We start from the raw sequence: 27,990 nt of genomic DNA on the forward strand, positions 1-27,990 counted from the left end.
AAAACCAGACGTCAAAAGGTTCTTTTTGAAAATTCTTTATTTTGTTGTTTTTTTGTAAAGCAAATGTGTTGCTTTTATATCTTCTTAAATACCTCTTCTTCTTTTTTTTAGTGTCCAGACTTGGTACATTTCCCCACCCCCACAAGACATTTTCACAGTATTTTTGCAAAGACCAAGGGACAGTTCTTATTGCTGCAACACAAATCCAGGCACAACTTTGAATGGGGTTATGGTAACCTGCCCCCTCCCCTTACAGGCAAAATGGGCTTTCTACCTTTTTATTCATAGCCAAGACCTGCTCCCAAAGTTATTCCCTTGGTCTTTTTTTCGTGTGGACAGGTACCGTACTAACTGGTGCATTTAACAGCTGGCAGCCACAAATCAAAGGCTTCGATCACAGTGTAGTAGTGCAAGAGAGAGAGAGAGAGAGAGGTGTGTTATTATGCTTACAAGTATGGATGAGGCCTGTCTCCTACCATGTTACCCTGCCCAGGGTTTGAAAACAGTTGGAGTAAATGCAATTTCAGTCACTGTTTCACCTCAGTGTTCCTACTCTGGTCCTTATTAATGCATTACAGCAGACTATTGCCACCCCAACTTTACAGGGTGAAAGTGACTATTGCAGAGAAGTGATGTTTGCTTCATTGAATTCAATCTGTGCTCCTCCAGATGTTGCTGGAGGATGGGAGTTGTAGTCTGAAAACATCAGGAGTACAGTCCCGCCCTCACCGTTCCCTGATCTAAGGAGCAACCCTCACAGCATGCAAGAGATGGGCAAATGCCTGTTTAGAAAAGGCATTCACTTGTGAAAAAGGAGAATGTTTCACGTTCTTAGATCAAGGGTAGAGGATTTCTGTGGCCTTCCAGATGTTGTTGGACTCCAATTCCCATCAACCTCAGCCAGCATGACCAATAGGAATTATGGGAGTTGTGTGTCTTAGGAACATCCAGAGGTTCACAATTCACACACACACACACACATACACACACACACACCGCCTTTAAGCAGAAGCTGTATTCACATGAATGCTGTACATTGGGCAACAGTGAGGTAACATTGACCCACCCAAGCCCAACAGTTAAGTGCATTCTCATTTTATGTTGAAAATGGCTCAAAGCAGGGAAGCGTGAGAAAGGACGAAGGCAGGCCAGCCACAGTGCTAAAGGTTTAGGCATTCTGAAGAGGGGCATGTGGAAAGATGAGTAACAACCCTAGGCCACGACAGTCCAATCTCCCTCTTTTTCCCTCTTTGTATGAGTAATTTAGTCACCTGTTAACCTGTCTTCATGCAATGAATGCTGCAGGTCCCTGTGATCAACAGCAAAGGGGAGTGCCACAGCACAATACCCTCAGGGTTTGCTGTGCTTGATTCGTCTAAGGTCTGCCTTGATAGTCTGTCCAGCTAACAGTCTGTCCAGCTAACAGACACTGGGCAGGGAGAAGAGGAACAGCAGTGGGAATTGTCCTACAGCTTTGTATCTTGTTGTCTTCCTGGAGTCTCTGGTTGGCCACTGCTGGGACTCAGATGATGCTGGACTACATGCAACTTCTTGATTTGATCCAGCCAGTCTGTTTAATGAAATAACACCTGACCTGCCTGCTCTTAATGTAAATCTAGAGAAGCTCCTTTCAGCATTAGCTTTTCCCCCCAGCCAGAACTCACTGGAACTCAGTTCCAGCACCTCAGCTGGGCGCCATTCTCATTATAAGAAAACAAGGGAGGTGTTCATGGTGAGTTCTGGCACCTCTTTTTCTAGGAAGATAGCACTGAACATTAGTATCAGCTCCCATATCTCACACAACCCTCTTATCCCCACCACCCCACCTTCTGAACCCCTTCACCAGCGGTTCTATTCATCTTGAGGGCAGCAACTCAGTCCAGCCAATCATTTTCAGACACAACCCATTTTGTGTTGGATCAAGCCTGTCTGTGACAGCTCCCCCCCCCCCCACTTAAAGCAGCAGGGTTGAGGAAAACAGCTGAATAAGAAGGCTTTAACAGGGAGGGAGTCTGCTTTCTTGACATCCCCCATAGAAACAGAAAGGACTGGGAAACCACTTCAGCAAGACAAAAGCAGCAGCCTCCTCTCTGAATATTTTTTTTTAAAGGGCTGTAGCTCAGTGGCAGAGCATGTGCTTTGCATGCAGAAGGTCCCAGGTTCAATCCCCAATGACATCTCCTGGTGACGGCTGGGGAAAGTTCCCTGCCTGGGGCAATGAAGAGTTGCTGCCAGTGAGTGTAGACAGTACTGAGCTAGATGGATCAATGGTCCAACTCAGTAGAAGGCACCTTCCTAAGATGCAGCTGTTATTTCCAAGTATTCTCAATCACTTTTGTAGGGAAAGCTGCTCAGTGTCACAACTGAGGGTCTGGAAACCAAGCTGTATGAGGAACAGTTGGGCATGTTTAGCCCGGATAAGAGGAGGTATGATCAGGAGATATCAGGGAACCACCTTCAAATATCTAAAGGGCTTTCCCATGAAAGTGGGAGCAAACTTGTTTTCTCCAGCTCTGGAGGGTAGGACCCGAACCAACGGATTCAAGTTACAAGAAAGGAGATTCCGACTAAACATCAGGAGGAACCTTTCTGACAATAAGAGCCATTCTGCAGTGGAACAGACTCCCATGAGAAGCGCTGGACTCTCCTTCCTTGGAGGTTTTTAAGTGGAGGTTAGCTGGCCATCTGCCATTGATGCTTTGGTTGAAATTCCTGCATTGCAGGGGAGTGGACCTCAGGGTCCTTTCCAGATTTTCTATGATTCTGTGACCCTGGCACTGTCAGATTCCTTGTCCTCAGGGATATGAGGGTGAGGACTCCAAAGCAGAAGGGAAAGGACAGAGAAGACCAACCACAGAAGCATGTCTGCCAGACAACCTACTAATGCCTGTGCCCCAGCCTGAAGATATAATGGTGCCATCCTTGGGGTTAAAAGACCTTTTCACAGAGGCCCCAGTCAGACCAGAGTCTCCCCTGCTCTGCTGGCAGCACCAAGACCTTTGGGGTGTGCTGTGGCCCTTTAACTCAAAAGGCACTGCTCGCTGTGGGAAGAACTAGCAGGAGGGATGGAGATGATGCTGTTCTATCTCAGTTTGATGCTTGCTGAAGCAACATCTTCTCACAGCCTGAGCTGGTGGGGCAGAAGGCTGTGAGCCCATACAGTAGGTAGAGCCACAGTCCAGAACCAATGAGAGGTGGAGCCAATTAATTATGATGCCCCGCCCTATCCATCTCCTTGCTGAGTTCTACAAGGGCAACAGGAGGAGGAAGCCAACAGCCAGGTCTACCCCTTGGGCTGGTTGTAGGCAAGAAGGCAGGGCAGTGAGTGGGCATTGACTTGTGTGGCAGTGCCCCATTTGCCTAACAGACCAGCCTCCACTGCTTGCGCTTATCCACACTGTGCAACTGAAGCACTCTTACCACTTTTAACAGTTGTGGCTCCCCTTCCCCCAAAGTATCCTGGGAACTGTAGTGGTGCTTTGTTATTTTAATAACTCTGTGAGTATATTACCCTTGCCTGAGAATCAGCCCATGCCTTGAGATGTCCAGGACTCTTGTTCTGGGCATTTTGTAAGTAATTGTAAGCATTTTCATGCAGGCACAGTGACTGGTGCATTCTGAGTAGCATATTGCACACTCGTTTGGTGCTATATAGCTGTGACCTTCAAAAGTAGCAGCTGTCTAATTTCCTTGGCTTGATTACGGATCATACAGGAGCGAGGGATTTGGCTGATCAAAAACAAGCTTTAGGGCCAACTGCCGCCAAATATGAATTGTTTGGATGGATTAGGTTAATACACCCACACCCTAGATTCTGAATGTGTGGTTTCTCAAGACAAGTATCCATATCTCATATATATATATAGCTGGTTGTTGAAATTTTAAGCAGCAATGGTAAACTCCCACTTCTAACTGCAACAATAAAAGTGTGTCACTTCTGTCCTGTTTTGGAAAAGAAATGGCTTCCATCAGGAGTAAACAACTCCTGTTTTACCCCTGTTCTGAAAACGGAGGGCAGTAACTATGGCTATACCCCCATATGTTGGGTGGTGGAGGGAACATGTATATTTTCAAAAGGAATCACTAGCCAAATATTTCTGCAGGTAAACTCTTAATCATGCATTTTGGGGTGGTTGGATGGTTTGTTTTTATTTTGTTTTGCACCATCTCTTTCATGCCCTGCAGGGGGAAAACAGCAGATGAGTGACTTGCAGGCTTTTCCAGCAATACTTTAACACCAAGCTACCCCTTTGCCAAGTGCAAACCCTACAGCAGTAGCAGCAGTAGCAGGGGTCAAATCCAGCAACAGCGGTAAGCGCATCTGATGGTAATCGGCTAGTGCAAACACACCATTACTTAGAGAACTATTATTTTCAGAAAAAAACAGACAAGTGTGCATTTTAGAATCCTGCATGTTGAGTTGAAAATGTGATCTCCCCTCCCCACTTCCTTTTCTTTTTAAATTTTAAACCAAACGGCACACTGGGCTCCCCCTTTGGTGAAGAAGGGACCCCTATATTGCCCCGATCCCAAGTGATCCGTGCTGAACGCTGGCTGCCCCGTATCATTAGAGGGGAAAACAGTCCTGTTCCTGTGAATACCAGAAAGAAAGTGTGTCATGGAAGTTTTGTCCTGGGGCCTGTGCATTTTCAAAACTGAGTTTCTTCCCCTCCACCTCCCCATCCCTGCCACTGCTTAAAATATTTCATATGGACTGTATCTAAGCTTTGCTCAGAGTAGACTCACTGCAATTAATGGACACTGTGACCAATTTCATATATGTTAATAAAAACAATTGGTCCACCAGGCCCAGGACTTTGACCAACAGCAGCTCCTAAAAGTTACATTCAGAGGTCTTTGCCATCACAGTAAGCACCCTGACCACAGACTGCACGCAAAAGGTTCTGTGTTCAAAGCATGTGTTTCCCTAGTAAGTTACAGCTCTGCCCCTAAATTAAATTATTTTCAATATGGGCATGGCTAGTTTAGGTACATTAATTCCATTGGGTCTACTCCGAGTTAGTTGGATACAACTGTTTCTCGCTGCCCTGAAGACCCTCCCAAAGGGGAGAGGGTTGGATATGGAGAAGGAAGTAAAGAATCCAGAGTAAAACATCACCCAGATCACTTCCTGCTATCCTTGCTTAGTACTCTGTTTTCTTTCTAGAAAGGTGTGGGGAACCTTTGGCCCTCCAGATATTGCTGAACTACAACTCCCATCAACCCTGGCTACAGGCCATACTTGTCGGGGCTGATGGAAGCCATAGTTCAGCAACATCTGGAGGGTCAAAGGTTCCCACACCTGATCCTAGAAGCTGTGAGCCACGGCTTCCCGTTCTGGAGCTAAAATTCTTGCTTCTGGAAGGGAAGGCAGACAATTCGCAGCAATTGCACAGGTCACAGCATCCCCATCTAAGCTAGGGAGGATTACTTGGGGGGGGGGGCTCAAACCAGATTTTTCCCTCCGTGACATAGAAAAATACAATTCCCCCCAAGCAAATGTTGCTTCCACACTAGTTGCTTTCAGTGCTGCTGGTGCATTTCTTTCCCTCACTGTGCAGAAAGTAAAATTAAACTGGTGGTTCTGCACAGCACTTAATATTACACTAAATAGATCAGCAATGCCACTCCCCATGGCTAAGAACCTTCTGTAATGCTTTTTCAGAAGAAAGACTCATTAAACAAAGATCCCCGCAACTGTTAATTAAAAGCTTACTGCTGGCAAGTTCAGCCCATTATATTACTTTTTCTTGAATACAGTTCTCCTGCGTTGCCAATTTCTGTTCCTGTGAGCAGGGAGGCTTTAAAGACTGATCGCCTCTCATTATTTTCTTATCATTTTTATGTAGAAAAATAGTACTGTCTATTTTGCTCTATACAAATAAAAAGGGGCTAAAATGGGAGGCAATGCATACTTAAAGCACCTCTGTTCACAGGATCAGAAACTGACAATATTCGGCAGTGAAGGGACTGCTAATATCCCTCCATTGAACTAAACAGAAAGCAATAAAGTGGGTTGAATCTGTACACAGGAAGTTTGTAATTTAAGAGGAGCCCTGAAAAGTCTGTTTAAAGATAAAGGGACCCCTGACCATTAGGTCCTGTCATGGATGACTCGGGGGTTGCGGCGCTCATCTCGCTTTACTGGCCGAGGGAGCCAGCGTACAGCTTCCAGGTCATGTGGCCAGCATGACTAAGCCGCTTCTGGCAAACCAGAGCAGCACATGGAAACGCCCGCTGGAGCGGTACCTAGGAGGGACCAAGCAACGGGAGCTCACACCGTCGCAGGGATTTGAACCGATGACCTTCTGATCGGCAAGCTCTAGACTCTGTGGTTTAACCCACAGTGCCACCCGCATCCCTGAAAAGTCTTTTTTACAAGCCCTAAAATTACCAAAAAAATAGAGACCCCCACACCCCACTACAGATCAGATTTGAAAAAGATGCACAGAGGGTTGTATCCAACTGTGTTCTACTAAGAGTAGACCCACTGAAATGTTAGTAGCACTGACATTGGAGGCAACACAGGAATGCAATTTGTAAAAACTGAGTAAACATAGGGTGATAATTTTAGGGGGAAAGAAGGTCTAGTGTGGAAGCAACTAGAGTCCCTGCACTACTAACAGCAGCAGCCAGGTGGAAATTAAGCAGGTGCAGTTTCCTTCACCGCCTCTCTATCCCAAGAGAATCTCTGCTGGTGTAGTTTTAGTTTGTTTCAAAAGCAAGGGGGGAAAGATGGCAACCTCCTTTAGCAACTGGTTGCAATACAAGCTCAATGATTCATTTTCATTCCAGAACAAAACATCTCCCCCCCGCTCACTCTAATATCTAGTAAGAAAAAAGGAGCCTTCTTTGCTTGCTTGCTTTCTTATCCCCACCCCCCGCCCCGCTTCCCCACTTTTTTAAAAAATGCAGCTTAAGGCAAAGGTTTGGCAATGCAAAGTAAAATCTACATAAGGCCGCGTGACTTGTGTTTGCAATTTGGAACATCATCTCTGTAAGAACAAAAAATCCACCCACCCATCTTCATCATCATCATCCAGGGAGAGGAGAAATAAACAAATTGTTGTTTTCTTTTCTACTCTGTTGCATCTGCATCCACTCCCCTTCCCAACTAAATAAAATTAATTTTCTCCCTTCCTCCTCCCATCTCAAAAATAAAACCTCCCTCATTTAATATATATATATTAAAAAAACCTTTTCGTTTTTTCTCTCTCTCAGGTGATCCAAGCTAAGTTAATGAGATTGAACTTGAAAACAACAACTGAAGGAAGGAAAAAAGCAACTTTTACAAAGCTGAAAATCAAGTGTGTGGACATTGATTTGTTCGCTCCCTTAGAAACTCGATGTCTGGTGACAAACGTACACACACACCCCGTCATGCTCTTGAGGGGAGCGTCCTTCCTGTTGAGCGTCTCTAGCACAGTGAGACCCGTTCCGACGGGAAAAGGTAGAATGGTTGCATTATTATTATTATTTCTCTTTTCTGTCAAATGAGTTTTAAAAGTGCATCTGGTTGGTTGTTTTTTTTTTGCTTAAATATGTTTTCTTAAATATGAAGCGGTTTTTTTCCTCCTCCTCCTCCTCCTCTCTCTGCCCCCACCCCTCCCAATCCACCCCGTAAGGCTGGACACACTTAGAGAGAGGGGGTCTCATTACCGATGCTTTGGAGGTATCACCACTAGAGGGCGCCCGTCCTTAGGCCTCCACATGAGTACCTGGGCGTCGTTGGCATTGGGTTTCACGAGGGCACTAGGTGGTATTGGCTCGTTCTTGCTTAGGATCTGTGGCTGCTCCTGGGCATGGGGCTCCTTCAGCTTGGCACGGTGCCCCAAAGGTTTGCTGGGGGTCACATCGATGCCCAGCTTCATCCGCCACCGGATTGTCTGAAGGATGACCATCTCGTTGGTGGCTGTGTTGGTGGCAACCAGCCAAGTAGTAAAGCTCTGATCCCTGTGGATGCTTGTGAGCTTGGCCACGTTGCTGTCACTCACTGGGACAGCCCAGGTGACACTTGGGTAGAAGTTATCGTTCATGCTGACGCTGAACTTCCCTTCCTTTTTGGTGGGCCCCACGATGGTACAGGTCTCTGTGGTGTTCCCATACCAGGGGTAATTGACTCCATCCGAGTCGCTAATCGCTTGGATCTTGCCCTCGAGGAGATCTGGGAGTTCCCAGCTTGACCTGCATTTGAGAGGGAAAGGAAAGGAGAAGATGAGCATTGTTTCTCCTGCAGGGAAGACTTGCGAATCTTGTACAGTGTAACCTCAGGTTACAGATGCTTCAGGTTACAGACTCCGCTAACCCAGAAATAGTACCTCAGGTTAAGAACTTTGCTTCAGGATAAGAACAGAAATCGCGTTGCGGCAGCGGGAGGCCCCATTAGCTAAAGTGGTACCTCAGGTTAAGAACAGTTTCAGGTTAAGAACAGACCTCCAGAAGTTCTTAACCCAAGGTACCACTATATTCCAGTCTGTAGCACTTCAGCATTTTATCAATTAATGGGCTGCATTAATTGATTTCTAAATTTTATTTATTAATTAAATTTTATTTAATCCCACCCTACGCACAGAGCGGCACACCCTTCTGTGTCCTCTATCCAGGCAAGCAAGAAGCTTTTATCCAGAGTTCAAGGGTACATTCCAGCCAGGCAAAAGCATGCAAAGCAGGGCCAGTGAGCGAAGTGGCCTGGGGAGAGTCTTCAGGGGCCATATAGAGAGGCCTGCAGGGCCACATTTGGCCCTTGGGACTGAGGTACCTGGGAGAATCGGGTTCAAATCCTCCCTCAGCTATGAAGCTCACTGGGTGACCTTTGGCCAGCCACTGTCTCTCAGCCTAACCTACTTCACAAGGTTGTTGTGAGGATAAAATGGGTGTGAGGGGAGAACCATGCACAGTATCTTGAGTTCCTTGAAAGAATAAGTGGCATCTAAGTGCCATAAATAAATAAATAAATAACCAGCCAGCCAGCAAACCAACAGTACTACAGTAAAATTTGCTGTGATTCCTTGGCCACTTTTGCCTTAGGATATGCCTACCAATGAGTTGTGGTCTTCAAAAGGTAATCCAGAAAGTTCCCACCCCCTCAGAGCCGTATTTATAGACATATCTATGGTCATATTTTTTAGCAGATTTTGTGCCCCCCCACCTGCACCCCTGGCAGGGGCCCACCTCACCACCCCCTAGCTATGGCCCTGCCCCCCCCCTTGGCCCCTGCCACAAAATCCCGAGTGTTGCTGTTTCTCTGCTCCCACAGAAGGCCATGTCTTGTCAAACCACAAATGTCCTGTAAGAAGGAGCCTGACCATATCATTCTCAGGATGCGCAAAAGATTAACTGAGCACAGGCTCTCTTGACAGAGGAAAAGGGGCTATGGGGCAATTTTTAGCATATGGGAGGCTGACGTCTGGGGTTACCACAGGACTGAGAAAAGCCTGGAGGATTTTTTGGTGGGGTGGGGGGAAGTACTCATCCAACTTTCTCCAGTGGGGGGTGAATCAGAGATCACAGTAAGAAAGCAGACGTCTGCTCTCTGTCACATCATGTGTGCCCATCTGTCTGTCTCAAAATCCCCAGTGAGAGACCCTTTTGGGGACAGGAGATGATGATGATGATGATGATTAATCTGGTTTGGTTTTATTTTCAGGCAGAAATTAAGGCCTAGGAAGGGCAGGGGGTTATCTCCCCAATCCATCACAGGCCAAGTTCAACAGGTAGGCAGAGCCACCTGACTGGCCCATTACCTGGCATTGCAATGATATCAGGTGACCTTTGGAAACCCTTTCCAAAGTGTTACCTTGGGCACGGGGCTTTGCAGATAAGCTGGTGGGCGGTGCCTTGCCACTCTTTCAACTTTTTACTTGGACTGCAGTTGGCAAAGGCAGATCTAGGGTTGCATGGCCAGTGTGGTTGCACTGGGTATGGAGCATCTGGGGCGCTGCAACTGCAACATCCAACGGGGTGCCGGATATTGGCGTTGCACCAGGGAACCACTGAAATTTGAGACGTCAAGGTCCGCCACTGCAGCGGGCGTTTTACATAGGACAGAAGGGCATGGGCTTGGGTGGAATAGGCTACAGGGCCAAATGGGTGGGCCTGGAGGTTTCCGAAGCCCTGCAGTAGATATTACAGAAGCACTGCAAGGTGGACAGCAGCAATAAGGAACCTCAGCTATGACCATCCAGATGTTTCTGGCCTCCAACTCCTGGAAGCCAGCATGGTAGCAAATGGCCAGGGACGATTGGAGTTGGAGTTGAGCAATAACAAGGACCCCACAGGTTCCCCATTGCTGGCACTGAGGGCTGCTCCAGGGGCTTGGCCTTTCTGTATTGGGGAAAGGATTAGGGTGCTCAACTTAAAGAAAAAGAAAAACAACAGTGGGGATTCCTGGAGGAATGCAGGAAGGAGGAAAAAGAAGTCTCCTAAATCTTATTTTAATTACTTGGTTTATTAGAAACATTTATACTCCACCTCTCTGCCTGGTGCTGTCAAAAAAGGCCTGCAGAACAGGCTGAGGCTTATCACTCTGAGCCAGTATGGCAAATCACCCACCTCCCACCCCCATTGTGTGTGATTTTCGCAATGAAAGAGGGGAAACGAGTGTGCGGCAGAGTGCTGTTTAGGAAACCGAAGGGAAGGGAAGGCGTAAAAAGCAGATGGTACGAGGCTGACAGGAAACGTTCTGGCACATACATCTATGGGGAGGAAACTTGCACAACCCCCCGGGGCCCTCGCTCGCCTTGCACGTGGCTAATACTGGCATTCGCAAGCAATTAAATCCGCCTACAAATTTCAGAAGGAGGAAGGGAATGGGGCTTCATTGCCCTTTTTATGGCTGACAAGAAAGCCCACTGCATACACACACAGAGTCCGTCCCATACCCCTTGCCAGCTGTTGTCCTTGACTCAATCTCACCTGAGGGTGGCTGCAGCTCAGTGGCGGAGCATCTGCTGTGCATGCAGAAGGTCCCAGGTTCGAATCATGGGAACTGGAGCCTTATTGACACTTAGATGAAGGACAACATTTCAGTAGCAGAATATCTGCTTTGCATGCAGAAGATCACAGGTTTAATCCTGATTGGCATATTTTGGTAAGGTTTGGAAAGGCTCCCATTTGAGATTCTGGAGAGTCACTGCTGGTCAGGGTAGACAATTCTGAACTAAATGGACCAGTGGCCTCAATATAAGGCAATTTCCTGTGTTTCCTATGACCTTATCTCTTTCAAACCAGCTATTATATTCACCAGTGGCCGATTTGCAAGAGAGCATGGCCATAGTTCGGTGGGAAAAACCCACCCTTTGCAAGCAAAAGGTCCCGGGTTCATTCCACCCCCACCATCTCCAGTTAAAAGGAGCAGGAAGCAAGATCCCTCTCTGTCTGACACCCTGGACAACCACTGCCAGTCAATGTATGGCCACATCCACACCATATATTTAAAACAGTATCATACCACTTTAAATTGTCACGGCTTCCCCACAAGAATTCTGGGAGCTGTAGTTGGTTAAGAGGGCTCAGAGTTGTCTAACAACCAATCCCTCTTCACAGGGAACTCTGGGAGAGGTGGAAACTGGTGTCCTCTGGATGTTGCTGGCCAACAACTCCCATCATGCCTGGCCATTGGCAATGATGGCTGTGGGGTCTAATGGGAGCCCAACAAAATCAGAGGGCACCAGGTTAGGGAAGGCTACAACTCCCATTATCCCCAACCTGCTGCCTGGAGTTGATAGGAGTTTTGAGTTCAACAATGTCTTAGAGGGGACCAGGTTTGGGGAGGCTAATATGAGCAATATTAGGGTCAGAGGGACAAATCAGCTAAGACAGAATGGAGCAGGGTTTAATCAATATCCACATTCATGCCTGACCCTTTGCTTCCACATTAAATGTGGTGCCTTGAGTCCCTTTTTAAACTGGGGCACCTTGGTTGTCTGACATACAAATAGGTATGAGAAGAGGGTGGCGATTGATGGGGTGGCGGCTCAGATGTTGTAACAGCACAGAAAGCTCTGCATAAAGTAGTGCGGGGTGATTATATATTCCTATGAAGATTTTAAGGGGAAGGTGCATCCACAGAGCTTTCTCCTACATAAAAAGTTGCACGTTTCCCAGCTGTCTGTTACCTTCCTTCCCCGCCTCCCTGCTTTCTGCTTTCCAATGCATTTTGCATGCTTAAAAAATAAAGATGGCTGCAAAAGTGATTTAGTAATAATAATAATAATAATCCTGTTTTCCAGCCTTCTAAATCCTAGGCTAATCATAATCCTAATTTTCTTTCTAGGCACTGAGTGGTGTTTTTTCCCTCCAGGGTTTGTTTAACTTGAATAGAGGCAACAGAATTTTGTCCTGTTAAGGATTGTCCATCAGCACAATGCTGTATAGAGGATACAGGCAAGATTGTAAAATTTGTGGTTTTGAGTCCAAGGGTGCTAGACCTCTCTAAATTCCTGGATCTAGAAAGTGTTAGAATTTAATGAAGGCTTGAGGTGTTAAAACCGGTTGCAAGACCTCTCAAATCCCTGGATGCAGCAAATGTTAAAAGCTAATGAAGCCAGGCTAGCTTCCTATGCTGAGGTGAGTGACTGAGTTCTGGGCCATTAAGAGAACAAAGGATAATGGACTTTTGTGAGACAGATAAAGCCAGAGTTTACAGCAGAGAGGTTTGAGTTAGCTGTTATGTGAGCTAGAAGCTGGAGGCGGTAATGTGACCTAGAAGTAAAGCAGCAAGCTGGAACGCCACAGAGGGAGAGCACAATGTTGGATGCCTGTCTAAATGCAAGGCTGGGGCTATGGGAGAAACAAAACCCTTTTGGGGTGTTGATACTGTGAACCCCTCCATCAAAGGCTCAGTTTGCATATACAGTGGTACCTCGGGTTACAGACGCTTCAGGTTACAGACTCCGCTAACCCAGAAATAGTACCTCGGGTTAAGAACTTTACCTCAGGATGAGAACAGAAATCGCGCGTCAGCAGCAGGAGGCCCCATTAGCTAAAGTGGTACCTCAGGTTAAGAACAGTTTCAAGTTAAGAACGGACCTCCAGAACGAATTAAGTTCTTAACCAGAGGTACCACTGTATGTGTAAATAAACTGTGTATCATAAAAACACCACAGTCTCTGCTGTGCCCCATTTCCAAAAAGGGACACAGACCCTGGGTAAGTACCTGGAGCCCCTGGAATCTTGCATCGCTCATAGAGATCGGGGTGTTGGCCAATAATACCTCGTCTGTGGATGGAGCCGGGGGTGGGTAGGAGGTTTTATTAAACCCATACGCTTATCTGCTAAGCTCCGTCCTTGAAGCATCGGAATCCACCAGCCCATACCACTGCCTCCCCAAAGAAACCAATAGGCCTCATGTCTACCAGGCACCTGTGCTACAGTGTCTACCATGGTTCTCTGTGGGGAGAAATTGAAAGATGTTGGGGTGGTGGTGGTCATTCATTCACTCAGTCAGTCAATTTATAGACTGTTTGGTTAAAATCAACTATAAGCTGTGAAGGGCAAAGGCATATGGAAAGGGCTGGCTCAGCATTGTGGCAATCCATAGACTAAGTCCAGCCCCAAAGATTGTGGGGGGCGGGGGGAAAGGGAGAAATAAGTATGGCAGCCATCTCTCGTGTAGAACTATGCAAGCTTTCTGAGTTTCACAGAACCCTTCAGCAAAGCTATTAATGGAGGAAACCTAGACGAAATCCGCAATCTTATTCCTTTCCAATCACATCTCTCTCGCACAAGGGACAACAGGGAGTCTGCTATTTTTAAGAGGATTGCAGATTTAGTGTTTGCGGCATTGAGCACATACAAGCACCAAATCCATCCCTGGCATTTCTGCCATTCTGAAATGTAATCTCTCAGATGGGGAAGGTTTTGTGCTTAAGGAAACACAACAGAGAACACAGGAGGGTGGGGGTGGGGGAATCTCCATGCAATTTTGTTCTTCACAATCCCTTTGGCCCTATTATTCTACAAATGTACTTGCCATTTCGCTTAAAATGATCTCCTGTCGCTTTTCAAATAGCAACCTTTAAAACCAGAGACTTGTCTAATCTGGCCAGAGTTCACCTCTGCTTCACACTACAAAGAGACCAGGCGGGTAGTATAAAAGCGCAGATTTTCCTGTGCCAAACATCAGCCCCACAGTTTGCCTTACTGCACTTCATAGTGGGCGGAGAAGGGCAGAGAGGCTGTGAACCAAATAGACACAAGCTCTTGGGCAGACAGAATGCAACACCCCCCCCAAAAAAAAAGCCATTCAAGAGATTTAATAGAAATGGGATTAAGATATAGACAGGGTTCTGTTTAAGCCATGAATTCTATTTTAGATTTGCCCTGAAATGAGTGGAATACTTGCAGGTCTCCTGAGCAGGGGGGGGGGGGGTAATTTGGCCTTGCTACTGCTACTGTACAACCATCACCAGCCCCTGCATGCCTGGGATTTAGAAGTAAAGAGTAGGGTTGGTCTTAAGTGCCTTGGACTAAAACTCACTAGGGTGGGAGCTCTAGAAATCTGTTTGTAAAGAGCTTCAGCATGCATATAGGGTCACAAGCTATGTGACAGGTTGGCTGGAACTCCCAATTGCTTCTCTTTAGAATGGGGGGGGGGAGGCAACTTCCTTCTTTGAAGTGCTGTTGACTCCACAAGAAAAAACCCAGTTGGAACCAACACTGGAGGGCCCAGAATGTCTGCAGGGCCACATTAAATTAAGCTTAGGGCCGCATGTGGCCCCAAGGTTTCAGGTTTCCTAGTGCTGCTTTAGAAACTAACCCTTCCCTTTCAGCCGTCTGCTAAGATGGGAAAGGTGAGCAGGGTAATTGTAGGTACTTAGACACACACACACACACCCCTCAGAAGCTGGCAGAATTTTTGCCAACACACTGAAGAATGGGGGTTATAAGTAGGACGTTTCTTCTCCTGTTTTACTTCCTGCTTCAACCTGCTGTTTCCGTTTAGGTTCAGAATGCTGCAGACACCGTTTGAATATATATATATTAAATCTTAGGATGGAGATAAGTGTGTGGTAGAGGAGAGAAATCACTTGATAGGAAGCAATAAGATCTGCCACTTGGTCACATGGTGACCAACGAACGACCCATCGCCCATCTGTCTAGTGCCAAGGGTGAAATGCAATTGCAGTAGTTCATTCAATCTCCAGCATCTTAATGTATTTTAAAGTACACTTTACCCTAGTATATGCACGTTCGTATAAATTACTTGGCTGAAGAACTGCACTGGGGGGTGGGGGAATCAAGAGCATATTGAACTTTGATGCATGGCTATGTTTCAGTACGTGCGTTCTTTGGGAAGTGTGATTTAGGTAGGTTCTCCTTTAAATGCAGACTGAATCAAATTTACGCCCCAATCTAACCTCTGGATGAACACAGAAAGCTGCAAGATAATTGGACCATCTAGACAGCGTACTGTCCACACCACAGCCTTCCACAAATTGGGGGCTCCAAATGTTTTGTTCTACAATTCCCATCCACCCCGGCAACATTGCCTATAGTCAGGGGTAGGGGTAGGTGCATGAAGTTTGTATTTTTTGAATTGCTTACAAAATATGTAATTCGCTAGGCTGTTTCATGCCTTCATCAAAGCAAGCACACATCAAGTGAGATTCTGTGAGTGTTCATAGGATTACAATGCCGTGAATTTTTTTGGGAATAGTTTCTGTCAGGGCTGTCAGTACCCCTGACAGTTTCTTTTTTGGAATAGGAGATGTTTTTCGTAAGTATCCTGCTAAGTTAGCTCCACTTTTCGGAAGTAATTTCATTAACATGTATATTGTACTCCTGTAGTACAATTATTTAAACCAAAGAAGCGCTATTGATTGCATGGCCAGAATCCACGTGATGAAACATACACCAAAGTTTCCGAAAATAATTACAAAATCTTAACACGGGCAAAGAGTGCAGGGATGAAGGAGAAACAAAATTATGGCTCTTCCCCTCACCACATTGAGGTCTGCCAGGCTGGAGCAATTTGAAGTACTTATGTTAAAGTCATAGATCAGAGATGGGAAGGGCCACATTCGCTCATGGTCAGCCTTCTTGGGGCCACATGTCATTGGTAAGTGATGTCAGAGGTTACAGGCAGACAGGAGCACCTATGGGTGAGGGTGTGAATTGGGGAAAGTCCCAAGGGCCAGATAGGCTTTCAGGGCCTCATTTGGTCCCTGCACTCTTGCCATTTATAGTTTTTATAGTTTAGAGGGAGATTCCCCGAAGGACCACCAGCACACATACAAGCTTGCCCTGGTTCTTATAATCAATTTCTATTAGATTTGGGACAGGGCCTTTTGGTGGCGGCCCCTGTTCCTGTTGATCTACCTCTCAAAGAAGGAATGTACATCTGGTCCCTTCTTTTTAGCTTTCAAACTGACCTTAAAAGCTCTTATATTTCAACATGGCGCCATGGGTCAATGAGTCTGGCTATTAACCATAAGGTTGATGGTTTGACTCCACCCAGGGATGGCTGTGGGCAGGATTCCTGCCTTGAGGGGGTTGGAGTAGATGACCCTCAGGGTCCCTTCCAACTCTACAAACCTATGATTCTATGATCATGCTTTTATGATGTGAACAGGGCAAATATGCTGCTTTAGCTAATCCTCTCCTTTTAGTTTTGGGTATGGATTGATCCTACAAGATTTTTGTTCTAAAACTTTTATACTGTATTAGTCACTTTGGGGAAGACTTTCCCCTGAGAAATGGCACATGCATAGTGAATGGATAAGCAGCATTCATCCAAAGTGCATTTAAATATTTTGCTTTGTTGTACTACAAAGCATATCAAATACAAATAATTGGGGCGGGGAGCTGTAAAAGGGGAAGGGGGAAAGACGTATTTATAAAGAGATTGAATTATCATATACAGATGGTATCCAAACGCATTCCAGAAGGAAAGGGAAGGAATCCAAATGACACCCAGTTTCACACACCTGTCTCATAATTTTATATAATTATATTTTTATATTACCTTTGGCTCTTATTAAAACCTCCCAAACCTTACGCAACCATCCATCCAGCAAGGAATATCTCCTGTATTTAGAGTGCTAAGTAGCAGCCAATATTGTAGCTGTTTCTAGGTCATGAACCTACCCTCCTTCAGGAGAAACTTTGAAACAACTCTGAACCTTTCAGAAGAAACAGCTCAGGTAAGCCTACGAGTGGGAAAATCTGAGCATTGCAGTTTCTCGTTGTTTAAAATCGTATGTTCAGTTTGCTGCGTTACCATATCACCTTGTCATTTATTTTATTTTATTAGAAAAACAGTTTTCACAAAAAAGTCAGCATTTTCGTGTTCACTTTGCCTTAAAGGTAAAGGGACCCCTGACCATTAGGTCCAGTCGTGACCGACTCTGGGGTTGCAGCGCTCATCTCGTTTATTGGCTGAGGGAGCTGGCGTACAGCTTCCGGGTCATGTGGCCAGCATGACTAAGCCGCTTCTGGTGAACCAGAGCAGCACACGGAAACACCGTTTACCTTCCCGCCGGAACCAGTATTTATCTACTTGCACTTGATGTGCTTTTGAACTGCTAGGTTGGCAGGAGCAGGGACCGAGCAACGGGAGCTCACCCCATTGCGGGGATTCGTACTGCCAACCTTCTGATCGGCAAGCCCTAGGCTCTCTGGTTCACACCACAGCACTTACACTTTTGCAATTAGCCGCCCTAACCAGTGCTGTTTTTCATGGCGAGGTACCAGAACTCACCATGAACACCTCCCTTTTTCTCTTAGAATGGCAATGGCACCCATCTGAGAGGTGCCGGAACTGAGTTCCAATGAGTTCCTGCTGAAAAAAAGCCCTGAGCCTATCCAGACACATAGATGTTCACCTGTTTTAATCTCTTTTACTGCTAATTTTATTTTTAAGTATTTTAAACTTCTTCTTTTTTTACAAGCTGTCTTGTAAACTGCTTAAACAATCCAGTGGTGTATAAATTTTGTTAACTAACTAACGGACGAACTAACATTATTATTATGTACTTATTTTTCTTATTAAATTTACTTCCTGCCCTTTCCCCCAAAGGAACCCAGGGTGGCAAACATACAACATTGATAAAACAAAATTTCTTAAAAATAACTCCAATACATGTGCTGACTTGGGAAAAAGCTCAGCTTTAAAAGGCTTGTTGGAAAGAGGAAGGAAGGTCTTAAGTAGGCACTGAAAAGGCAACAGAGACAGCAACCTGTCTAATATTTAAACGGGGGGAATTCGAAAGGGTAGTTGCCACCACACTATAAGGCCCTATTCCTACATTGTGAGGAATGGATATCCTAATAAGATGGTAACTGCCAGGGCTTTTTTTTTTTTTTCAAAAAGAAAATGAGGTGCTGGAACTAAAGTTGTTGATTGTTGAGACTTTTTTAGGGGGAGCAACCAGCCCCAAACGCCACAGAGCTGCCGGAACTCGTTTCCGGTGAGTTCCACCTGGGGGGAAAAATCTAGTGGAGGATTCCATTATTTAACTAGTCAGGCAAGTTTCTTGGTGAGTTAATAGCCCCCAGAACTGTCATCGGTCCCATTTCCACAACTGGCTGGCAGTGGGAAAGATAACAGCAAAGTAGAGTGTGTGTGAATTGAGTGAGAAGCAGGCAAAAGCCAGAGAAGGAGAGCCATGCTTGATTCCAATATTTCAGCTTGATTCCAAGGCTGTGACTAATGGAGAAGCAAGACCCTTCTGGCCCACTGTGAGAAACTTAAGGGCCAGCTCACGAAATGGCAGCACACCAGGATGTGGGCTGCAGTACACTCTGAATCACTGGGGATACTTCCCCAGCGAAGGCATATACACACCCAAAACAGAAAGCAGCTGAATGATCTGGGCTGGCGCAGCAGCTGAGAGACTGAGGGCCTCATGAGCCCTTCAGATTAGCTGGACACAAACTCCCCAACTGAGCCCAGCCAATAGGGCCAATGGTCAAGGGTGAGTGGTGTTCTGCTTCCACTGTCAGGGCAACATGCCTCTCTGTATACCAGTTTCTGGAGATCGCAAGCAGGCAGAGCGCTGTTGCACTCAAGTCCTACTTGCTGGCTGGCTTCCCATTAAGGCATTCTGGTTGGTGCTGGATTAGATGGGCCTTTGGCCTGATTCAGCAGCCAACCTCTTCTTAAGTTAATTCAATGAAATGAAATAAACGAAAAACTTAACCAGGCAGGGCTGCTCTTATGATGAATGAAAGACAGGATATAAACAGGATCAATGCATCAAAATGAATAGCAGAAGGGGAATGAGTATAAACAGGCCCTTTTGGCTGTTTGAGGACTAGAAACTCTGTGTGTGGATTTGCAAGGCTGTTTTAGGACAGGGTAGCTTTTTTACAACTTGATTCCTTCTCTCCTCTTTCTGTTTATCTAGCTTACTCACTTCTACAGCGGTTTCCCTTCTTTCAGTCCTCTTTTATGGGGAAAGCAAGTGAGTGGCTCTCTCTTATTAATGTGACATTTCCATCTATCCTCTCACCCACGCACAACGCTCAGCCCCCAAGATTTGGCCAGTGTCAGAGCGGTCAGCCCTGCAGCCATCTGCTCCCTCTATAGTTTACGCTTGCCAAGTCGCTGTCATCCCTTTTCTGCCTGTGGGGTGCACATTCTTTTACTGCAATAATAATTTTAAAAAGCACATCCCCAGAGCTGCCCACCTCAACATGCTGCTGAAGGAATTCCTTGCTGTGTCCTGCATAAGAGTCTCCCCCACCCCTGGGTCCTTTTTATTGTGCAAACCATTACTATTTGAGCTCTGCTTAGTATCAGGGTGGTTATATGTGATGATGTTTTCAGTACTGTTTTGTTTTCTCATGCAAAGAGATGGAGGGGGTCTAACAATTTCAGTTCTCCATGTTTCTCTTTTCCAATCTTCAGTTTTCCACATTTGTGCAGCAATTTGCAATTAATAAAATCCTAATGGAAATTGGGTGGCATTTCCATGCAGATTTCTCCTAATAAACAAACTTTGGTACGCAATTCTGACTAATGCACATGTTTGCAAGCAATTTCCACCTAATATAATGCATGCTATGTATGTATATAGTTTTATATTCTATTAATCTTTATTTTTTAATGTTTTTCCCCTGTGTTTTTATTGGTTCCTATTTTTATCTGTAAGCTGCTTTGAATTCCATCAGGGAAAATGCAGTGTATTATAATAATAATAATAATAATAATAATAATAATAATAATAATGTATGCTATGTTATTCACTATCTGGGGAACTGCATCACAAAATCTGGGTAAGTGTGAAATTGGAAGGATGGCTGTGTTTCGGTTCTGATATTATTTTGAAAAGTGTGGATCTGAGAGATTGGCTTTCACTGCCGACTGAGTGGAATCTCTCCCCCGCCCATAGTGCCTGAAAATGAACACAGGAAGTTGCCTTATACTGATGTTTTCTTTATGACACTTTCACACAGGGGTGGAAAGTGCAGGAAGAGAGAGGGCTCGTGTGCTCTGGTCTCGCAAGAGGGTTTCCCACCGGCATCTGGGTGGCCACTGTGAGAAGAGGATGGTGGACTAGATGGGCCATTGGAATGACCCAGCAGCCAGGATCTTCCTATGTTCTCAGGGCAAGAGGGAGCAGTCAGAATTCTTTTCAGTACAGCCTTTAAAGACAAGCCTACCATTAGGTGGAGCAAGGCAAGCACCTAAAACACACTGCCATGGGCAGTGGGGAAGAGGGAGACCTCCTCTGGAAACCCCAACTATTCCCTGTGGGAGGACAGAGCTAATGTATATTTACTTCCCTGCACACCCCATAAGCTAGCTTGCTCTCCTGAGCTGCAACCAAAGTTGTAGCCCTTCGACTCCCCATCCAGTTGGCTCCTGTGCATGGAGAGGCAATGTTAGGATGCAATTTTGACAGACAGCACACTGGCTTGGGTTAGCCTTGCTTAGGGCCTCTTTTTCATTGTGGCTGCTCTCCCCTCAAACTTCCTCAGGGCTATTTCAGGCAGCCCTCCCCATTGGCTTCCTGTTTTAAGGGAGAAGCAAAGTTGGGGGAGTGGCGGAGGGGGGAAGCCACATGCCTCTCAAGTCCTTATGATCTGAACCTACTTTTTAAAGCCGCCTTTCTCCTCCCGGCTTAGTGGTGGCAAGTGACTCAGGCCCAGAGGGGTCATGTGTAGCCCTCCAAACCTCTCCATAGTCACTTTTATTCCATACATGTAAGAACATTAAAAAGAGCCTGGTGGATCCTGCCCACACTGCCTCCTGAGGAGGCAGATTTCATAAATGTACTTCTTTACACAATGCACAATTACTTTTCTGTCTGAATCTTCCAAGATTCAGCCTCCCTGATGTCCCTGAGTTTTAGTGTAATGAGAATAGGGAGAAGAACTTTATCCACTATTTATACATCTCTATCATGCCATCTCTTAACCTGCCTTTTCTCTAAACTAAAAAGCCCCAAATGTTGTGACCTTTCTCCACAGGGGAGCTGCTCCACTGCCTGCATCATTTTGGTTGCCACCTTAACTTTCATGGCTCCTTAACTTAACTTTCGTGGTTTCACTTCACAGTCCTCCATCGTCTCCTGAGACAGATGGATGCCAACAATAGTTTGCTGTGGGTTATTAGGAGCTTCCCTCACAGAGATAGAATTCCCAGCACATGACTGCTAAAAGGGGTAAGAGTACTGTACTGTAAATGCATGATGGGGACATGGCCCACTCAGCTTTCAGGACTCTCCTAAAGCCATGCCCCCTTTGCTTGCCACGCCCCCTTTCTCCAGACTAGGGAAGGTAAAGGCACAGGTGCCTCTGTTCTAACTACAGTCACATGGAAGTGGTGGGTGGGGCCAGAACAAAAATGGGAGCAGCGAAGAGGATTTGAATTTGGCAACTGCACAGTAGGCTGACACAAACTCACCCACCCTTCTGTCCTCCATTCAAGCAACCAAGAGTCATAATAATTTTCAAGGACACATCCCAGCAAGGCCAAAAAAACACCCAAGGAGGATGTGAAGTAAGGACAGTGAGGGCCAACAGGTTACATTTGGTTTCCCAACCCTTGGCTGGAGGTAAAAAATAAAAAGAGGAGGGTAAATGAGATTCTGCTGTATTTGATGTTTGAGAAAATTATAATTTGTGGCAGACCCATGGTTGTAGAATGCCCTCACCTAAGAGATATGTGGGGGTTATCATTTCAGGGGGCTCTAAAAATATTTTATGCATGACTGCTTTTAGTGAGCGTGTGTAAGAGGCAAAGGCCAACATTTTTACTGGGATGCGAAATGTTCTGCTGTTGCTGCTATTATTATTGATAATAGTGTGTTGTTTGATACTTTATACAGCTTTAACTTTTTTTTATGTTGTCAGGCTGCCCTGCAGGAGAGGGGCTATTCCGAAAGATGAGGCAGCGTATTAATAATTTAATTTAAACATAAATATAAATTTAATCTCAATATAAAAAGCACCTCAAGAGCATGATGCATTTGTAGCTAGACTGGGGGAAGCTTTCTCCGTCTGAGGGCCACACTCTCCTTCTAAGGGCCCTATACCATAAGCTACTCCCCAGCCACTCAGAAGCCAGAGATTTGCAAATACCTCCATCCAGGGAAGCAAAAGGCATGGCAGTTCAAGGGCACAGTCCAGTCAGGCCAAAAGTGCCCAAAGAGCACCCCAAATCACCCAGGACCCAGGGAGAGAGTGTTGCCTGGGAAATAATCCCGAGGACCAACGAGAGACAGCTGGAGGTGTCCCCCATTTGCATTCAACAGTGACTTTATTTAAAACAAACAAAACAACCTGCTTTACTTGCAAATTGTACCATGATCCTTACTGGACTGAAGCAACTATTTCAGATTTTAAAGACTCAGAGGAAGGAGGTCAGATTTCTAAGAAATATAACTGTTTAAATTTCTGAAGAGCCTTAATTTCATATTTAGATATCTGGGCAAGGAGGTACCTAAGCTCCGTCTCAGAACTACTGTGAGAATGAATGGGGGTTCCTGCCCTAAACCTTAACAAACACGGAATATCCTTGTAAGAGTTGCTTGTGCCCTGGGTATAATGAGATTCCTGTGCTACAGAAACTCCCCACTTCTTTGGGGGTGGGAGAGGGGTTGGAATACGTATGCATACGTGGAAAGTTAAAAAGAGACCCTCTCAGAGAGTAGAGCAGGCTCTGAGTCAGTGTAGGAAGAGGCCCCTGGCGACTTCCTCTGCTGCTCCCCTGTGTGAGAACAGATAAGGAAACTTGCTACAAGCAGAAGGCCGCCTTTTCCTGTGCTGAAAGACCCAAAGGTTTCCTTGGACAGCCGTGCCAGTGAACTGGCAATTAGAGATGAGTGAATCTGTCCATTTCGGTTTCTCTCACTTTTCCCAATTCTTAAATTAAGTTTTCCACATCCCCTTGTGATTAAAAAGACCCTCATGAAAATTAATAAGCGTTTCAGAGCATGTTTCTCCAAACATTCACATTTTTGCTATGCAATCTTGCCTAAGGGGCAGTTTTTGCAAACCACTTTCCCCTTAACACAATGTATTTTTTATGCTGTTTTCACTAATAAAGGTGTTTTTATGCACACTTTAACCCTGTTGTATGCGGGTTTTGTACCCATTACTTGGTTGGAACAGTTCAGTGCAAAATCTGGAGAAGTATAAAGTTCAAAGAATGTTTCAGGGAGTGCTAATTAGTGTAAGTTCCCCCTTCAAATGTGAATAGAATCTGATTTCTGTCCCATCCCTATTGGTGATGCAGGAAGCCAACTTTCCCTTAAACTCACTGCCAAGTTGTTGCAGTGGCCATGACAGGAAGGGATCAAAACACAGGCCATTTAAATTATAGCCACTCGGCTAATATACACCTACAAATGTGGCCTGCAGCAAAAGGTGGCAGTGGGGAGTGGTCCTGTTCAGGCTTCCAGCCAGCCATGCCCTTTCTTAGGGTACTCCAATCCATTCCCGCTTCCTTTCCCAGAGCAGATATTCTTCTGTGTCACCACTAAGAATTCTTAGTTCTATTTGGGCTATTTGAGGAGGACATTAGGATTTCACCATAAATATTTGCCATGCATTTGCAAAACTTTAGTTCCCCTCCTTGAGCATGCTGATATTATCCCTCATGTTTCTCAGCATGTCCAATTTTGGCTACAGTCCCACCGGTACTCACCAGCTGAGTTTGCTATTAGAAGAAGCCGGTTTAAAGAATTCAATTCCCTCCCCCCCCCCCAACATTCCATCACACCCAAGCAGGACCAAAAAACAGGACCTATACAGATTGGGACTGACCCTTAACGGAAAGGGGAAGACACTTTTAGCCCCATTCACTGACACCCTCCCCCCAAAATTGCTTTTTCTTACATAAGTGAACGAGACGGGACAGCTGGGAGGTGGAATGTGTTGGAAGGAGCCATAGATCAATGGTGATAGGGCAAGTGCTTTGCAAGCAGACAGTCCCAGATTTGATCCTTGGCATCTCCCGCTAAACAAATCCCAGAGCAGGTGAGGAGAAAGACCTGGGACCCTTGAGAGTCAGGGGCAGCCAGAGCAGGCATGCAGTCATTCTGTGACCTGGTATCAAGGCAGGTTATAGTGACCTTATGAAGAGAAATGAAGCACTGGATTTGGAGGGAGGGTGATAATGAGGGACAAACCTGCCCTACAAAACTGGATGCCACCAGTGACAGGAGGATAGGTAATGTAGAAAGCTACTTTATACAAAGTCAAAATCTTCGTTCCTCTAGCTCAGTATTGTCTACACCAGGGGTCAGCAAACTTTTTCAGCAGGGGGCCGGTCCACTGTCCCTCAGACCTTGTGGGGGGGCCGGACTATATTTTGAAAAATAATAAATGAATTCCGATGCCCCACAAATAAGCCAGAGATGCATTCTAAATAAAAGCACACATTCTACTCATGTAAAGGTAAAGGTAAAGGGACCCTTGACCATTAGGTCCAGTCATGGCCAACTCTGGGGTTGCGGCGCTCATCTCGCTTTATTGGCCGAGGGAGCTGGGTACAGCTTCCGGGTCATGTGGCCAGCATGACTAAGCCGCTTCTGGCGAACCAGAGCAGCGCACGGAAACGCTGTTTACCTTCCCGCCGGAGCGGTACCTATTTATCTACTTGCACTTTGACGTGCTTTCAAACTGCTAGGTTGGCAGCAGGAACCGAGCAATGGGAGCTCACCCCGTCGCAGGGATTTGAACCGCCGACCTTCTGATCAGCAAGTCCTAGGCTCTGTGGTTTAATCCACAGCGCCACCCGTAAAACATGCTAATTCCTGGACCGTCCCCGGGCCTCATTTAGAAGGCGACTGGTCCAGATCTGGCTCCTGGGCCTTAGTTTGCCTACCTATGCTCTAGAATGTTAGGCAAGGGATAGCCCAAGCCCTCCCTGGAGATGCCAGGAATCAAACCAGGGACACCTGCATGCAAAGCAGGTACTCTAACACTGAGCTATGACCACCATCCTAAAACACAGGAGGGAGCTGTATATTGAGTCACACCATAGCTCAGCACTGTTTACAAGGCTCTCTGGGGTTTTAAGTAGAGAGACTTATCTCAGTCCTACTTGCAGATGCTGGGGAATGAACCTGGGACCTTCTGCCTGAAAAGCAGGTGCTCTGCCACTGAGCCATGGTCCCTTATCCAATTGTACAGCAGGTTGCACCCCTTGGCAAAAATCCTTGAAGGGTACAAGTCCCTCCCCTCCCCATCCCCAGGCACCATAACAAGTTAAATCTAATACACGCAGCCAAAACTGTACCACTCACATTCCGTGTTCCCCGTAGTGATTGTAGAACTCCATGTGACTACAGGCCTGGATCCAGCCGACGATCCAGGTCTCTTTCCTGGGGAGAGGAGGCACCAACACCTGAGCAGAAGCCCGGAAGTGCGGGGTCCGGTATCTCAGAACCACACTGGACGACTCATCAATGTTGGTAGGGACGGGGTCGATGGAGGCCTTAACTTCAATGACAGTAATACTCTCCCGAAAACCTTTTGATTTGCAGCTAATGCTCTGAATACAGCCCATGGCCCACAACACCAGCACGATTTCCAAAAGGCGCCAACAATCCTCATCTGTTATCTCAAAACCGATATCCATAGGATAGAAGAGTCATCGTGGGAAAAGTTTCGCTATATATACACGTATAGATATAAATTTGAATCCCACTATTTGTTGGAGTAACAGGTTTTGCAGCGCTTTCTTCGTGAGTGGGGCCTTTTGGGTATGTAAACTTCTGTGCAATGGCAGACAAAAGTCTGATAAATACTATTTTGGATAAGCAAGGAAAACTGTATATAAAAGAGATGCAGGTTCAGCAAATAAATATATCTTGGTTTTGTTTGATTTCCCTTCAGCCTTCCTTTCTTCGAATGCAGTCGGTTATTTACTCTTGTATTGCACTCTTGGCCTTTTATTCCCTTTTTATAGATTTCTTTGGATTAAAAAAAAGTCCTTTTAAAGCAGAATGCTGATGGTCTATATGAATAATAAATCCATCCCTTTTGGTCTGTCTCTTCAGCTTCTCATAGACAACGTGGAGTTTTCACTTCACTTCCTGACATCCAGTTATTCCCAACTTCCCCTTAGTAAAAACAAAAAGGGAAAAAAGACTTTAAGCACACACATACACACAAAACACCACAATAAGGAAAAGACCAACAGTAAGTTTTAACAAATAACAAACTTTTCTACCCCTCCTCCCCCATGCTGGCTTCTGAAAAAACAGGTTTCGCTGATTTTTATAAGAAAAGCAACCCACAATAAATAGCTCAAAAAATAATAAAACACAAGTTTTACTAACATATCAGTTTTGACCTGTTTTGCATTTAAAAAGAAAAATCCATGAAGGAGGAGGAGAAAAGGGAAATGGGTGCACTCAATGAGTTTCTCTTCCCAGTTAAGAGAAAACATCAAACTAAAAAAGAAGTCTATGAATTAAAGTATCCAATTTATCGTGGCAGCCGTTTGAAGGCTGGAACCTCGTTCTGTCACATTTATGACTTCATGCACCTGATGAAAAGGCACCTCTGGAAGAAAGGGGATGGCAGCACGCTGTAACAATGCGGTCCTAACCATGGCAACTTGAAAGCAAGTCTCACTGACTTCCACGTACGTGCAGCCTAAGGCTGCAATCCTCCACTTACCTGGGAGTAAGTCCCACTGAATTCAATAGGGCTCACTTCTGAGAAGACATGGTTAGGACTTAGGATTGCATGGCAAAATATGGTACGTCTTCTGGATAACACAGTGTTCTTTTTCACTGCAGCAAACAAGTTCCTCATTTCTAAACAAGAAATCTTAGCTACAACTCAGCCAAGAACAAGCCAGTTAAGAGTCCTTAGGGTAGCTGAAAGGAACAGGCTTAATGGGTGCTCAGCAGCAGGCACTATTCCCTTCTAGTTCATCCCTTATGTTGATACACACATATACACACCATCCTTCTTTCGCTTCCTTTCAGCATGCTCTGCTGGGTAGTAAAGCAAAAATAATTAAGAAATAAAATGAAACACCAAGGTAGCTAATTCAGAAACCTCTCTGTCACAATCACAGACACTATAGTACCTTGTTAAGTCACTTCTAAATATAATATATATGGGCCCTAGCCAGCAGCCAAACACTTTAAAAAAGTTTTACTAGATTTCAACAGAAGCACGTGCTTCAATTGTCTCCCTTTTTTAAATCGAGGAGGAATTGTTATAAATGCTCAAAAGTGGCTTGGATTGTATCGAAAACACAATCGGTTGAGTCCTGGCTCTCCTGGGAAGAAAAACTTATTTATTTTCTAAGCCTCTAAAAACATCCGCGATGCCTTACTTTTCGAAACGCCCCACCAAGAGGGGAAGGAAGATGAATTTGGGTCTCTTAATAGATATATATCTATATACATATATTTTAAAAAGACCAAAAAGAGGGGGGAAACTTTTGCGTAAAGTTTTGTCTCCTGATGCTGAGAGGGTCTGGTCTGGCGCTAGCGGCGGAGGCTGCTCCTGTGATTGCTGCTGCTGCTACTGCCGCTCCCCGCAGCTGGATGGAGGAGCCCAACCCGGCAGCCC

At 45.6% G+C, this 27,990-nt stretch overlaps 1 protein-coding gene across 2 annotated transcripts; it reads right to left on the minus strand.

The window, feature by feature from the left end:
• Positions 1-19: 19 nt before the first annotated feature.
• Positions 20-27,990, minus strand: FAM78A (family with sequence similarity 78 member A). 2 transcript variants are annotated; one of them, XM_081180083.1, is made up of 4 exons: positions 27,752-27,990; positions 25,701-26,519; positions 7,660-8,184; positions 20-4,179 (listed from the first exon to the last, which is right to left on the minus strand). In XM_081180083.1, exons 2-4 carry the CDS (start codon positions 26,033-26,035, stop codon positions 4,173-4,175), a joined length of 867 nt encoding a protein of 288 aa, XP_081036209.1. In that variant the 5' UTR covers positions 26,036-26,519; positions 27,752-27,990; the 3' UTR covers positions 20-4,172. The 2 variants fall into 2 exon arrangements, with proteins under 2 accessions (XP_081036209.1, XP_081036208.1); XM_081180082.1 differs by lacking the exon at positions 20-4,179 and adding an exon at positions 4,395-4,591 and having other exon boundaries at positions 27,752-27,912.

Source organism: Podarcis bocagei, assembly GCF_964188305.1.
Source record: "Podarcis bocagei genome assembly, chromosome: Z".
In the NCBI taxonomy this organism is placed as follows: domain Eukaryota; kingdom Metazoa; phylum Chordata; class Lepidosauria; order Squamata; family Lacertidae; genus Podarcis; species Podarcis bocagei.

Coding starts and splice junctions, on each gene's coding strand:
- FAM78A (XM_081180082.1), bottom strand. CDS start 26,035: ATGGATATCGGTTTTGAGATAACAGATGAGGATTGTTGGCGCCTTTTG. Junction 8,185..25,700: donor CACTACGGGGAACACGGAAT/GTGAGTGGTACA, acceptor TCTCAAATGCAG/GTCAAGCTGGGAACTCCCAG. Junction 4,592..7,659: donor GTGATACCTCCAAAGCATCG/GTAATGAGACCC, acceptor TGGTATTCACAG/GAACAGGACTGTTTTCCCCT.